The sequence below is a fragment of the Kogia breviceps genome, chromosome 7 (assembly GCF_026419965.1).
Source record: "Kogia breviceps isolate mKogBre1 chromosome 7, mKogBre1 haplotype 1, whole genome shotgun sequence".
Lineage (NCBI taxonomy): Eukaryota > Metazoa > Chordata > Mammalia > Artiodactyla > Physeteridae > Kogia > Kogia breviceps.
In genome coordinates this window covers 21,944,854-21,958,670 of record NC_081316.1, presented here as the reverse complement: position 1 = coordinate 21,958,670, position 13,817 = coordinate 21,944,854, and the positions used below count along the sequence as shown (strand labels likewise).

General features: G+C 68.1%; 1 protein-coding gene across 1 annotated transcript in view; it reads left to right on the top strand.

The window, feature by feature from the left end:
- Positions 1-13,817, top strand: part of MUC5B (mucin 5B, oligomeric mucus/gel-forming) — a 31,155-nt gene that overhangs the window by 176 nt on the left and 17,162 nt on the right. The window contains exons 2-29 of the mRNA XM_067039395.1: positions 464-514; positions 848-1,109; positions 1,214-1,328; positions 1,450-1,540; positions 1,760-1,866; positions 2,542-2,743; positions 3,180-3,305; positions 3,432-3,549; positions 3,648-3,786; positions 4,084-4,194; positions 4,295-4,364; positions 4,738-4,875; positions 5,218-5,382; positions 5,745-5,839; positions 6,822-6,948; positions 7,176-7,431; positions 7,978-8,030; positions 8,153-8,253; positions 8,381-8,532; positions 9,109-9,247; positions 9,368-9,481; positions 10,389-10,568; positions 11,200-11,439; positions 12,356-12,512; positions 12,807-12,935; positions 13,217-13,364; positions 13,478-13,521; positions 13,596-13,793. Of these exons, the coding sequence (XP_066895496.1) occupies positions 464-514; positions 848-1,109; positions 1,214-1,328; positions 1,450-1,540; positions 1,760-1,866; positions 2,542-2,743; positions 3,180-3,305; positions 3,432-3,549; positions 3,648-3,786; positions 4,084-4,194; positions 4,295-4,364; positions 4,738-4,875; positions 5,218-5,382; positions 5,745-5,839; positions 6,822-6,948; positions 7,176-7,431; positions 7,978-8,030; positions 8,153-8,253; positions 8,381-8,532; positions 9,109-9,247; positions 9,368-9,481; positions 10,389-10,568; positions 11,200-11,439; positions 12,356-12,512; positions 12,807-12,935; positions 13,217-13,364; positions 13,478-13,521; positions 13,596-13,793 (3,828 nt within the window). The remainder of the gene's footprint in view (positions 1-463; positions 515-847; positions 1,110-1,213; positions 1,329-1,449; positions 1,541-1,759; positions 1,867-2,541; positions 2,744-3,179; positions 3,306-3,431; positions 3,550-3,647; positions 3,787-4,083; positions 4,195-4,294; positions 4,365-4,737; positions 4,876-5,217; positions 5,383-5,744; positions 5,840-6,821; positions 6,949-7,175; positions 7,432-7,977; positions 8,031-8,152; positions 8,254-8,380; positions 8,533-9,108; positions 9,248-9,367; positions 9,482-10,388; positions 10,569-11,199; positions 11,440-12,355; positions 12,513-12,806; positions 12,936-13,216; positions 13,365-13,477; positions 13,522-13,595; positions 13,794-13,817) is intronic.

The window sequence follows — 13,817 nt, the reverse complement described above, 5'->3', positions numbered from 1 at the left end:
ATTAGCTACGTGTCACATAGAGACCCTCCTGGATCCCATCTGCCCCCAGGACGGGACAGCGGAGGGGGCCTAAGAAAACAAAGGCACGGAGCACACGGGCTCAAACGCTCACACGCACTCACACGTGTGCTCACACACATGTTCACACCCACACGCCTGTGCTTATATGAATGCCCACTGCCCACCCACTCGCTCGCAGGCGTGGACACACTCACATGCTCACACACACACACACACACACAATCGGGGAAACACGCAGGCCTGGGCAAGAGCGTGTCCTGGGCAGATGAGTAGGGTCCTGGAGGGGACAGCATTCGTCCTGGGCTCCCTCGCCGGCTCGGGGTTGGCCTGCGGCTCCCTGCAGCCCCAGGCTAGCCAGTGAGGAGGACGGGGGTCCTGGGAAGGGGTGTCCCGGCTGGTCCCTGGCCGGCCATGCTCAGGTGTGACCTGGCTCCCTCTGCAGCCCAGCTTGTGACCTTCAGCCCGCCCATCACTGGCTTCCCCACCATGAGCTGTAAGTGGTCGCCGCCCACTGCCCACAGGGGCGGGGGTGTCTGCCAGCCTCAGGGGGTGGTCACAGACCTGGGGATAAAGCTGGGACGGTGTGGGCAGCCGGGAAGCTGGAGCTTGGCTGGAGCCGGGACTTGGGCGTAGCTGGGAGCCATCCCTGTAGATGGTTCTCCTGGGGGCTGTGACGCGAGTGCCGGTGTCAGGGGTCCCAGGGAGAATCCGGAGCAGAGGGGAGTGAGGAAGGGGGCGGCAGCTCCCCAACCCGAAACCGGGGGCCTGGTCCCAGGGAAGGCTGCCCTCCCCCACCGTGCACTCCCCCACCGCGCACTCCCCGCAGCCCTGAACGCGGCGCACGGCGGGCGGGTGTGCAGCACGTGGGGCGACTTCCACTACAAGACCTTCGACGGTGACGTCTTCCGCTTCCCCGGGCTGTGCAACTACGTCTTCTCCGCGCACTGTGGTGCCGCCTACGAGGACTTCAACCTCCAACTGCGCCGCAGCCTGGTGGGCTCCAGGCCCACGGTCACCCACATCATCCTCAAGACGCAGGGGCTGGTGCTGGAGGTCTCCAACGGGTCCATCCTGGTCAACGGGCGGCGGTGAGCCTGCCCGGGCGTGGAGGGGCCAGGCCCCAGGGTGGGCTGGGGTCAGAGCTGGCGGGGAGGGCGCTGGACCCGTGGGAGCACGGAACTCTCTGCCCCAGGGAGGACCTGCCCTACAGCCGCGCGGGCGTCCTGGTGGAGGAGAGCAGTGCCTACGTCAGGGTCAACATCCGGCTGATGCTGGCCTTCACGTGGAACGGAGAGGACAGCGTCCTGGTGAGGCTGCCCACCCCGACGCCCTCCCCACCCAGGGGGAGCCCTGCGGGAGCTGGGCGAATAAGGGCCGGGGGCCCTGCCGGGCCCGCAGAAGCTGGAGCTGCCCCTCTCCCGCCCCCAGCTGGAGTTGGACCCCAGGTACGCCAACCAGACCTGCGGCCTGTGCGGGGACTTCAACGGACTCCCGGCCATCAGCGAGTTCTATGCCCACAGTGAGTGTGCAGCAGGTGGCCGAGCCCGGGCTGGACAGCCCCAGGGAGGCTGGGGGTGCAGGGTGGGGGCCTCGCCGGGACGCTGGGCAGGGAGCAAATCGGGGGGTGGTGACGCGTCCGGTGATGCCCCAGGGGGAAGTTTCGGGGGTCCTGAGCCGGGCGGGAGCTCTGCCCCCAGGGCCCCTTGGGGCCGCTGCATGGAGTGCCTCCTCTGTGCAGATGCCAGGCTGACCCCTCTACAGTTTGGGAACCTGCAGAAGCTGGACGGGCCCACGGAGCAGTGCCAGGACGCCCTACCCTCCCCAGCTGACAACTGCACAGATGGGGTGAGTGCCTGCCCGCAACCCCTGCAAATACGTGCCCCACCAAACCCAGTCTCACCAAGACAGGGGCGCTCAGGAAGCCCAGAGCAAAAGCCCTTCCGATGCGCTGGGAGGACCCCTCCTTTGGAAGTGGCCTAGCATCTCCAGGATCCCCGAAACCAGCAGAATCCACGAGGCTTAAATGAGGACCTGAAGCTGGTCAGGGGTGGGGGCTGAACAAGGGGGACGGTCATCGACAGGTCGGCACTGACCCTGCTGGGGCTGGCTGACGGTGGGCACCTATGCCTCCCCCTTCTCTGAGCCGCCTCCAGCATGGGGTCTGCACCCATCCTGGGCACGCGCACGGTGGGCAGGTGGGTCCTGGAGCCCGGGGTGGCGCAGGGAGTCCAGGGCCGTGGGTCACCAAGCAGAGCTCTGCACAGAGCGGTAGCAGTTCTCAGTAGTTGAGCTGAAGGGTTGGGGCGGGCGGGGGGGGCTGGCCGGCTGGCTGCAGGGCTGGATGGGTGGGTGGGGGGAGGGAGGGATGAGAAGATGGATGCCTGATGGATGATGGGCAAAAGCGGGTGGCTGGCTGACACCTCAGGGGAAGGAGGCTTCCTGGCCTGGGGAAAGGCCACAGGGCTGGGGTCCCCTCCGATACCGCACAGAGGACAGAGCCTCCAGCCTCTGTCTCACCAGGAGGGCGTCTGTCGCCACACCCTGCTGGGCCCAGCCTTTGCTCAGTGCCACAGGCTGGTGGACGCCGAGGTGTACGTGGCCACCTGCACCCAAGACCTGTGCCGCTGCCCCTCCTGCCCATGTGCCACCTTCGCGGAGTACTCCCGCCAGTGTGCCCACGCCGGGGGACAGCCGCAGAGCTGGAGGGGCCCTGACCTCTGCCGTGAGTGGCCCCATGCGCTGGGCAGGAGCCCAAGGCCCTGCACCCACACCGGGTCCCTGGGGAGAGTGTGAGGGAGGTGACCCTCAGGCGGGACACCTGGCACCTGGCTGGGGATCTGGGCAGGTGGAACCCCTTGGGGGGCCCACGGTGAGAGGATGGGCAGGAGATCAGAGGGGAATATGAAAGGCCTGCGGGCCCCCAGGGGCCCAGAGGGAGGACCTGGCTTGGGCGCATTGAGCTGGGCTCACCCCTGAACCCAGGTGGGGGCGGGAGGGCTGCCCCCGGAGGCTCGGGGCCCCACGCTCCTCTCCCCTCCCGCCTCACCCAGAAGATGGCTAGACGGGGCAAGAGGCGCCCCTCTGGGGACCCTTGGTGGCACATGGAAGGCGGGAGCAGGGTGGCTTCCTGGGGCCAAGCCCTGTCCTCCTCCCCACAGCCCAGACGTGCCCCCTGAACATGCAACACCAGGAGTGCGGCTCGCCCTGCGCGGACACCTGCTCCAACCCTGAGCGCTCCCAGCTCTGTGAGGACCACTGCGTCGACGGCTGCTTCTGCCCCCTAGGCAGGTCCTCCGGGCCCTTGGGGACCGCCCCCCACCTGGGCCTTTGCCCCCATCTGGTCACTGTGTTTCCAACACCTGAGCCCAGCCTCCGCTGACCGCTTGTGCCCCACCCCCGCTGCTCCCCAGGCATGGTGCTGGACGACATCACCCACTCGGGCTGCCTGCCCCTGCGGCAGTGCCCCTGCATGCACGGCGGCCGCCCCTACGCCCCGGGGGCCTCCTTCACCACCAGCTGCAGCTCCTGGTAGGTTCCCCCGGCCGGTCCTGCCCCTGCCCTGCCCCTGCCCCGCATGGGGCTCACCTCCCCCTCACCACGGCCCCTCTGTCACGCCCCCCCCGCAGCACCTGCTCCGGGGGACTATGGCAGTGCCAGGACCTCCCGTGCCCGGGCATCTGCTCCATCCAGGGCGGGTCCCACATCTCCACCTATGATGAGAAGCTCTATGATGTGCACGGGGACTGCAGCTACATCCTAACCAAGGTGAGCCCTGCCTGCTGCGCCCTCCCGGGACCCTCAGGCCTCCTCCGCCCCAGGAAGGGTTCCACGATGGCCATCCGAGCGGTGAAGTCCCCTGGGGTTCCACTCCGAGAGGAAGCTCACACTCACGGAGGCCGAGGGGCTCCTAGGTCTGGACAAGCTGCCCAGAGGTGACCAGATGCCAGAGGCCCCCTACCCTGCAGGGGCTTCCTGGGCGCAGGGCACCACATGCACACAGCCCCTCCCTGCTGGGGCTGGGGGCTGGTCGACCCAGGACATGGGTGGGCTCTGTCCTGTCAGATATGTGCAGGCAACGCCCTCACCGTGCTGGCCGAGCTGCGGAAATGCGGCCTGACAGACAACGAGAACTGCCTCAGAACAGTGATGCTGAGCTTGAACGGAGGGGACACGGTGAGGGCCCGGCTGGGAGGGGGTGGTGGCAGCAGCCCTCCGCGGGATGGCCGGCCGGCCTCTTCCCCGGGCTGACCGCGGCCCCTACTCCTCTCGCCAGACCATCCAGATCCAGGCCAACGGCGAGGTGTTCGTGAACTCCATCTACACGCAGCTGCCCGTGTCAGTGGGTACGTGGCCCCCAGGGAACGGATCCTGCAGTGGCCAGGCGGGGCCTCCCGGTGGCGGCACCGAGCCAGCAGAGTCCCTCGCTAGTTCTTTGTGGCCTTGGGAGTCCCGGAAAGGCCCAGGGCTGGGTTCCCACCTGCAAGGTGGGGCTGTCACGGGCCTCACCTATGACCCTGTGGGGACCCGTGTGGCACACACTCGGTGCCCAGCCTCATGGTAGCGTCAGCGGTCACGGCCCGAGCGCACATGCGAGTTCCCGCCCAGCCCCCGGGCCCTGGAGGGGCGGCCGGGGTTCCTGCCGGGCAGCCCCCGAGCCCTCAGCTCAGGCTCGGCTGGTCAGCATGGCGGCCTCTGACCGTCCCCCACAACCCGCAGCCAACATCACCGTCTTCAGGCCGTCCTCCTTCTTCATCCTGGTGCAGACGGGCCTCGGGCTGCAGCTGCAGGTGCAGCTGGTGCCCCTCATGCAGGTGTTCCTCAGGCTGGACCCCTCCTACCAGGGCCAGATGTGTGGTGAGACCAGCGGTGGGCTTGGGGGGCTGGGGGCGGGGCAGTGGGGGGAGCGGGGGGTGGGCAGTCAGGCCAGAGGCGGGGACTGGGGAGTCAGCGGCTCCCCAGGCACAGCAGGGACCCTGGCACGGGAAGGCGGGCCGGGAGGATGGAGAGCAGGGCACGCTGCCCTCACAGCGGGCTTCATGTGGGGGCTGCCCGCCCCCCCACCAGGGCTTATCTGCAGATGGTTTGGGAACCAACATCCTGGGATGGGGCTCTCTGGCGGGGCCGCGGTGTGGTGTTGCCTGTAGGACCGGCAGGCGCCCGGGAGCCTGATGCCCGCTCCCCGCCCCCCGCCCCCAGGCCTGTGTGGGAACTTCAACCACAATCAGGCCGACGACTTCCGGACCATCAGCGGCGTGGTGGAGGGCACGGCCGCCGCCTTTGCCAACACCTGGAAGACCCAGGCCGCCTGCCCCAACGTCAAGAACAGCTTCGAGGACCCCTGCTCCCTCAGCGTGGAGAACGGTATCCCCAGCCTGGGGGTGGGGGGGCCTCCGGTTACCCTGCGGCCGGGCCTGGGAGCTGCACGTCTGTCTTACCCGGGCTCCAGGGCGGCCGGGGCTGGGGGTGAGCAGGGCGGGGTGCGGGGTCACCGACAGGCTGCAGGCCTGCCCCCGGGAAGGCGCCCGCTGCCCTGTGAGCAGCGTCCACGCGGCGTGGCTGGCGAGCCCCAGTTCTAATTCGGTTTCCCCAGCGGAGGGGCCCCCACCGGGCCTGCGTATGCTGAGCAAAGGCTGGGCGGGCGGGCGCCGGGGAGGAGGTGTGGGAGGAACGCCGGTGACCGCCGAGCCGCGCCCGTGACGGCCTGCCGCACCTGCCCTCCGCAGAGAACTATGCTCTGCATTGGTGCTCCCTGCTGACCGACCCTGCCGGGGCCTTCTCATCCTGCCACTCTGTCATCAGCCCTGGCCCCTTCCACTCGGTGAGACACCCGGCCAGCCCCTGGTGGGGGGGTGGGGTGCTGGGGGCAGGACGTGCCCCACGCCGGCTCCCTCTCTCGGCCACGCCCACACCTCCATGGCCGAGGGTCACCCCACTCTAGGGACACGGCCAGTGCTGCTGTGCTCGTTGCCCGGGGCGGCTGTAACCAAGGGCCACAGACTGGGGGGCTGACAGCCAGAGGCATCTACCCACTGCCCAGGCCCTGGAGCTAGAGGGGTAAAATCACGGTGCTGGGAGGGTCCCCTGGGGGTCCTTCCTGCCTCTCCAGCTTCTGGGGGCCACGAGGCTGCATCACCCCAGCCTCTGCCTTGTGGCCTCCTCCTTGTGTGTCCGGGTCCAAAGCTCTCCCGTAAGGACACCAAGTGTGTTGGTCCAGGCCCACCCTAATGACTTCATCTAACTCTGTCACATCTGCAAAGACCCCGTTTCCAACAGGGCCATGTTCACTGGCCCTGGGGTCCTGACGTGGACACATCCTTTGGGGGGCACAACTAGACCCGACAGTTGGCTCACAGGCCGCTTCTCTGGAAGCCAAGGCCCTAACGCGCATGTGACTCCAGCCCCCCGGGAGTGCGTGTCCACAGCTGGAAGACCCAGGCCCACTTTGGGGGGCTGCACCCCCTGCCAGCACCCTCCTGGCCAACTCACCTCCAGACACCTCCTGCCTTCAGTCTCCCCCCACATGCAGCTCAGCCTGTGACGGATCTAGAACTCAAGCCGAGCCCTGTCCTGGTCCCGCAGAGACCCCTCCCTTGGACCCCATCCTCAGCCTGGCCTGGCCTCTCCCATCCCTCAGAGCAGCACGTTCCCGCCCGCCCCCCACCGTGGCCTTACGCCAAGCTCCCTGCGGGAGGCCCCGCTGCCCTCTGTCTCCCAGCCCAGACGGGGGTCCCAGGAAGGATGGACATGGAGAGAAGGGTCCCTGGTGGCCTGGGGTCCCTGACGTCCCACTGCCCCCCCAGAACTGCATGTTTGACACGTGCAACTGTGAGAAGAGCGAAGACTGCATGTGTGCGGCCCTGTCCTCCTACGTGTGGGCCTGCGCCGCCCGGGGCGTGCTGCTCAGTGGCTGGCGGGACGGCGTGTGCAGTGAGTGTCCGCCGGCCGGCTTGACGGCGGTGGGGGGAGGATGTGGGGGGACCGGAGACGCTGGGGCGCACCCCCACCACCTGTCCTCGGCGAGAGCCTTAGTCTTCCCCACCCCGTCCAGAGGGGAAGCCAAGTCTTGGGCCGCTCCAGCCCCAGCTCGGACGTGGTCAGGCGGGGCTGGACGGGCTGCCCGGCCCCTGACCTGTATGTCACCTGCCTGCCCCCAGACAAGTACGTGAGCAGCTGCCCCAAGACCCAGAGCTACGCCTATGTGGTGGACAGCTGCCAGCCCACCTGCCGCTCCCTAAGCCAGGCCGACGTCACCTGCGACGTGGCCTTCGTGCCCGTGGACGGCTGCACCTGCCCCTCGGGCACCTTCCTGGACGACACCGGTGACTGCGTGCCCATCGAGGCCTGCCCCTGCTACGCCCGTGGCTCCGTGCTGGCTCCAGGGGAGGTCCTGCACGACAATGGTGTGATGTGGTAAGAGGCCCCCTCCCTGCTGTCACCCCCTCCCTGATGTCATGCCCCCCACCCCACCTGTTCCACACACGAAGATCTCCGTGCCTCCCCGAGGGGACTTTAAAACACAGGGGACTCCCTGGGGAGGGAAGTTCACCCCGTGCACCCCTCAGCGCTTCTGAGAGGGACCCCTCCTCTGGCCCGGGAAGGTGTTCCGAGGGTCTGGGGCCCGTGGGGGGCACGGTGTGTGCCCTGGAGGGCCCACCTGGGCGCACCCCTGTCCTGGCCTCCTCCGTCCCTCCCCCCCTCCGCCCTCCCCCCTCCCCCTCCCCCTCTCCCCCTCCGCCTCCTCCCCCTCCCCCTCCCACCTGACTCCAGGCACCTTCCTGGCACCTCTGCTCATTCACTCAGTGCGTTCGCGGGGATTTGGGGTCCTCACCGCACCCCGGAGCAGGCGCCTCCCTCCCCTCATGACAAGGCCCAGGGGCCCAGCTGGCCGAGACCTGGGTGAGGTCTGTGGGGCAGCGGGCAGCTGCCCAGACCGGCCATCATTCTCATCTCTTGTAGTTCATGTGCGGGCGGGAAGCTGAGCTGCCTGGGAGCCGTGGAGCAGAGCACAGGTTCTACCCCACCCCCCCCGACCCGGGCCTCCCCCTGTCAGGGCCCCACGCCACCCCCCCACGACCAAGGGGAGGGGCTGCTGCCGGGCTGGGCGGCGCACCCAGCGTGGTCTCCTCCTCAGCGTGCGTGGCCCCCATGCTGTTCCTGGACTGTAGCAACACCTCCGTGGACACGCCCGGGGCCGAGTGTGTGCGGAGCTGCCACGTGCCAGACGTGGACTGTGTGAGTCAGCTGGGAGGGGGCGGCAGCGCTGCCCGGGGCCGGGGGCGGGGGGGGGCAGCGTCCCCTGCCCCTTGGTGTCCCCGAGCCGAGCCGGACGAGCCGCTGACGGGCGTCTGCCTGTCCACAGCTCAGCACGCACTGTGTGTCGGGCTGCGTCTGCCCCGCGGGGCTGTTGGCCGATGGGAGCGGGGGCTGTGTGGCCGAGGAGGACTGCCCCTGCCTGCACAACGAGGCCGCCTACAAGCCCGGGGAGACCATCAGGGTCGACTGTAACACCTGGTGTGTGGAGGGGCCGCGGAGGGGGCGGTGTGGGCGGAGGCCACGGGGAGAGCGGCCCGAGCGGGCCTCGGCCGGGATGTCCTTGGCAGGAGGCCAGAGAGGAGCTGAGGCCTGGAAAGCCCCGGGTGGCCCGTTCGTCCTCTGGAAGGTGCCCAGGGACTGGCCTTCTCTGCCCAGCAGAGGGCAGGGCTGGTTGAAGCTGCCCCCAGGGCCGTGGGCCCTGCACCCCAGGCGCCAAGGGTTAGGGGAGCCTGCAGACAGGAGCCCAACCGGGGGGTGGGGTGTCAGACCCCGCGTGCCCTGAGCTCCCTGCTCCATTTAACCCCTCCAGCCTGGGGAGGGAGGGGCACCACTGCGTTCCTGTTTTATGGAAGAGGCGCTGTGCCCTCGTCCTGTCACAGTCGTGAGGGGCTCGGCCGCCACTGCCTGGTGAGGTGGTCTCCTGGTCCACCCCCCTGAGCAGGGCATCACCTCCCCTCCCCTGCAGAACCTGCAGGGGCCTGAGCAGGGCATCACCTCCCCTCCCCTGCAGCACCTGCAGGGGCCTAAGCAGGGCATCACCTCCCCTCCCCTCAGCACCTGCAGGGGCCGCAGGTGGGAGTGCAGCCACCGGCCCTGCCTGGGCACCTGCGTGGCCTACGGGGATGGCCACTTCATCACCTTTGACGGCGAGCGCTACAGCTTTGAGGGGAGCTGTGAATACACGCTGGCCCAGGTACGTGGCCCCGCTCCCTCGGCCAGCACACGTTGGCCCAGGTACACGGCCCCTCGCCCACCCCCCGGCCAGCGAGCTGGCACTGGGGCCGTGACCACGTCCCTCTCCTCCCCTTCCCAGGACTACTGTGCGGGCAACAACGGCAGCAATGGCAACTTCCGCATCGTCACCGAGAACGTCCCCTGCGGGACCACAGGCGTCACCTGCTCCAAGGCCATCAAGATCTTCCTGGAGGTGGGGGCACCTGGGAACCGTCTCCCGCCCTCTACAGCCCTGTTGGAGCCCCAGACGGGGCCCCTGGACCTCCAGCTGTGGCCTCGGCTCTCAGGGCCACAGTAACAGCCACAGCCCGGGGACTTGCAACCCGAGAAATTAATTCTCTCGTGGTTCTGAGACCAGGTTCCTGCCACAGGCTCCAGGCGAGGGTCCTTCCTGCCTCATCCAGATTCTGGGGGCTCCTGGCTTGTGGCCGTGTCCCCCCCGGTCTCCGCTCTGTCCTCACACGGCCCCTTCTCTGTGTCCTTTTCCCTTGTCTGACCTGGTAGGAACCCCTGTCCCTGGATCTGGGCCCCTCCCTAAATCCAGGATGGTCTCACCTCCAGATCCTTCACTTCATCACATCTGCAAAGACCCTTTTTCCAAATCGGCACATTCGCGGATTCTGGGGGTTAGAGCTCAACGTGTCTTTTGGGGGGGGGCCTTCATTCAGCCCCCCACACCTGGGGATGACCACTTCTAGCAGAGGGTGGTCGGCGTTCACAGCGCAGAGAGCAGAACTGCTGACTGGGGGCCGTTTCCCACCCGTCCCTAAGGTGGGGAGAGGCGTGAGGAGGGCAGCAGAAGAGTGGGGGGCAGGCCCGAGATGGGGCTGGGTGGTCTCCTGCAGCTCCTGTGCCCTCTGTCCCACTCTACTTGCCCACAGCTCCCAGCCTGACACACAGCCTCTGCGGGCTCCCAGCCTCTCACCTCAAGTTCACAGATAGTGTCAGGAGTCCGGCTCATTCCTAAAGCCAACGCCATGCATTGGGCCCCTGGGCACCCACAGAGCGCCTGTCCTGGGCCACGGGGGGAAGGGGGCTCTGGCCACAAAGCTGGCCCCTCAGTTCCCTGCAGCCGCCGCCTCCCCTGTGCCCCTCCTCAGAACTTTGAGCTGATCCTCCACGAGGGCGCCTACAAGGTGGTGCAGAGGGGGCCAGGCGGAGAGCCGCCCTACAAGATCCGTTACATGGGCATCTACCTGGCCATCGAGACCCGTGATGGCGTGGTTGTGTCCTGGGACCGGAAGACCAGCGTGTTTATTCGGCTGCACCAGGAGTACAAGGTGGGGGTGGGCAGGCTGCGGGACCCCCTCGGGGAGGGACAGAGCTCTTACTCCTAGACCTGGCCCAGCAGTGCAATCTGGCAGCTGATGGACTGCTGAGGGCTGGGGAGGCCGTGCACAGTGTCCGGTTCCCAAAGGGGCGTGTTGAGACCAAACCGACCAGTGGGCGTGTCAGTCCTGGTTGGAAAGCGCTCTTGGCTCCCTGGTCTCTGCGCTCAGCTGTTCCATGCCCGCTGGGCTAAGGTTCTATAGGGGAGCAGGGGCCTGCGCGCCTGTCTGCCTGCCTTTCTGTCCACCTGTCTTCCTGCCCACGTGCCTGTCTACCTGCCCACGTGCCTGCCTACCTGCTTACCTGTCCACCTGCCTACCTGCCTGTCCACTTGCCTACCTTTCTACCTGTCTAGCTGCCCACCTATCCTCCTGTCCGCCTGCCTATCCACCTGCCCCCCTGCCTTCCTGCTCACTGCAGGACGCCTCGTGCACCCCCGCCTTCCTGAAAGTTCACTGGGTGCTGCCTTGGGGGAATAGGGTGGCCTGCAGTCACGCCTCCCAGGCCAGGCTCTGTGCTGCTCCCTCAGGCCACCCCATGCAGCCCCACCCTGTGCCCGTCTCTGTGTCTGTCCGTCCGCAGGGGAGGGTCTGCGGGCTGTGCGGGAACTTTGACGACAACGCCCTCAACGACTTCACCACGCGGAGCCAGTCCGTGGTGGGCGACGCGCTGGAGTTCGGCAACAGCTGGAAATTCTCCCCATCCTGCCCGGACGCCCAGGCCCCCAAGGACCCCTGCGCCGCCAACCCGTACCGCAAGTCCTGGGCCCAGAAGCAATGCAGCATCATCAACAGCGCCACCTTCAGCGCCTGCCGTTCTCAGGTGGGCCAAGGGGGTGCTGGGGCTGCCTCCTTCCCTCCTGGCGGGACCTGGGTCTGGCCCAGGCTGGTCCTCTGAAGACGGCCTTGACCCTGACCATTGTACCGGCACACTGTGTGGACCTCCCACCAGGCAGGTGCCCGCGTCCCCAGTCCTGCTCTGCTTTCCCTGAGGGCACTCAGCCTCATCCCCTGGAAACGGGGCTGCGAGCCACCCAGGAAGGACCTCAGTGTCACCTCCTGGTTCTCCTCCACATTCCCTGAGCCGCCAGCCCCCAGCATGGACAGAAACCTCGGGGGGCCTCCAGCCCAGCCGGGCCCCACGGAAGCGGAGGATCGCCACGGCCGGAGACCCCTGCCCGAAGCCCTTCCTGCTACTTAGCGAGGACCGCGGGGCCCACTCACCAGCACAGTCTTGTGACCCGGGGCTCCCAGGTGCTGCGGAGGCGGCGTAGTGGGACCGGTCCGCAGCTGATGCTGGCTGGCCCGTTTGAGGCCTCGCGTCCCGCCTGGCTCGCAGCCCCCGCCCGCACCCCGGGTGTCCTGCCCGTCGGCTCAGAAAGTCCTTTGTGAACCTGACACAGCAGTCTCCACCTCGGATGGTGCCGCCCGTGGTGGCAGATGCGAGACACGGTTGCCCTGGGCCCTGCTGCCTGGGAGGGGGGAGCGGGGGGCACCCCCCCACCCTGAGGAGACAGCACCCCGTTTGGCAGGACAGGTCACAGCACGGTCACAGGGAGGGCTAGCCTACAGCTAAGTGGGGTGGCCGAGCAGAGGCGAGGGAGGAGTGGCAGGGGTGGGTGCCCGGGTGGGCGCGTTGCAGATGGCAGATAGGGGCTTGCCGTGCAAATGGGGAGCCGGCTGCCCAGGGGCCGGGGGTTGGCTCTTCTCGCTGAGCAGACCACCCCCCGCCCACCCAGGTCGACTCCACCAGGTACTACGAGGCCTGCGTGAGCGACGCGTGCGCCTGCGACTCGGGGGGCGACTGCGAGTGTTTCTGCACGGCCGTGGCTGCCTACGCCCAGGCCTGCCGCGATGCAGGCGTGTGCGTGTCCTGGCGGAGCCCGGACACCTGCCGTGAGTCGGGCTCTGTCCACGGTGGAGGCATGAGGTGCAGCTGTACCAGCTCTGGGGCCTGACGGGCACGCGTGACGCGCGCGTACGACACGCATGTGCTCGCGTTTGTGTGTGTACAAACCAGACAGACAGGTCGCCCCCAGACGGGATGGCTCGGCGGGGGACAGGCGTTCCGAGCGCAGGGCTGAGAAGTGAAGCTGGAATTCGGGGGGCGGGCCCCGAGGCCTCTCGGATGTGGGAGGAGGGAGGTGACGGGCCCGGCGGGCACCCACGGCCCCTCTCCCCCTTGCTCAGCCCTCTTCTGCGACTACTACAACCCGCACGGCGAGTGCGAATGGCACTACCAGCCCTGCGGGGCCCCCTGCCTGAGGACCTGCCGGAACCCCCGCGGGCACTGCCTGACGGAGCTGCCAGGCCTGGAAGGTGAGCGCGGGCATCGGGGGGGGGCCGCGCCCCGTCACCCCAGCACAGTGTGCAGGGGTGACGGGGCGAGCGGGCCCTGCCTCGCCCTGTGCCCGCCCCCGGGACAGGGGGACAGAGACGGGTGGCGGCTGCGGCAGCCCTGCCGCCCAGCCTGAGAGGGGGGTCTTCCCCCCGCCCTGTGCCTGCCCTCGGGACAGGGGGACAGAGACGGGTGGCGGCCGCGGCAGCCCCGCTGCCCGGCCTGAGAGAGGAGTCTTCCCCCCGCCCTGTGCCTGCCCCAGGCTGCTACCCACAGTGCCCGCCCAGCAAGCCATTCTTCAATGAGGACCAGATGAAGTGCGTGGCCCAGTGTGGGGGCTGCTACGACGAGGACGGAAACTACTATGACGTGGGCACCAGGGTCCCCACGGCGGAGAACTGCCAGAGCTGGTGAGCCAGTGGCGGAGCGGGGGTGGGGTCTGGGCGGACACGGAGCGGGGCCAGGCGGGCACAGTAAGGCCCGAGCCCCGTCGGCCCTCAGCTCTTCTCTCTCCCCCTCCCAGTGACTGCACCCCCAGAGGCCTCCAGTGTACATACAGCCCCGCGGGTAAGTGGGGGCCTGTTGGTTTGAGGGCTGGGGGCCGGGGGCTCGGAATGAGCCCTGTGCCCATCCGTCTCCAGCCTGTACGTGCACCTACGAGGGCAGAACCTACAGCTACGGGGACGTCATCTACAACACGACCGACGGGCTGGGCGCCTGCCTGATTGCCACCTGCAGAGACAATGGAACCATCGTCCGAAAGGCTGAGGAGTGTCCCAGAACCCTGCCCACGATGCCCTTCACCTTCACCAGCACTGCGGCTCCGCTGTCCACCATGGGTAAGCCTGGCACACACACCACTG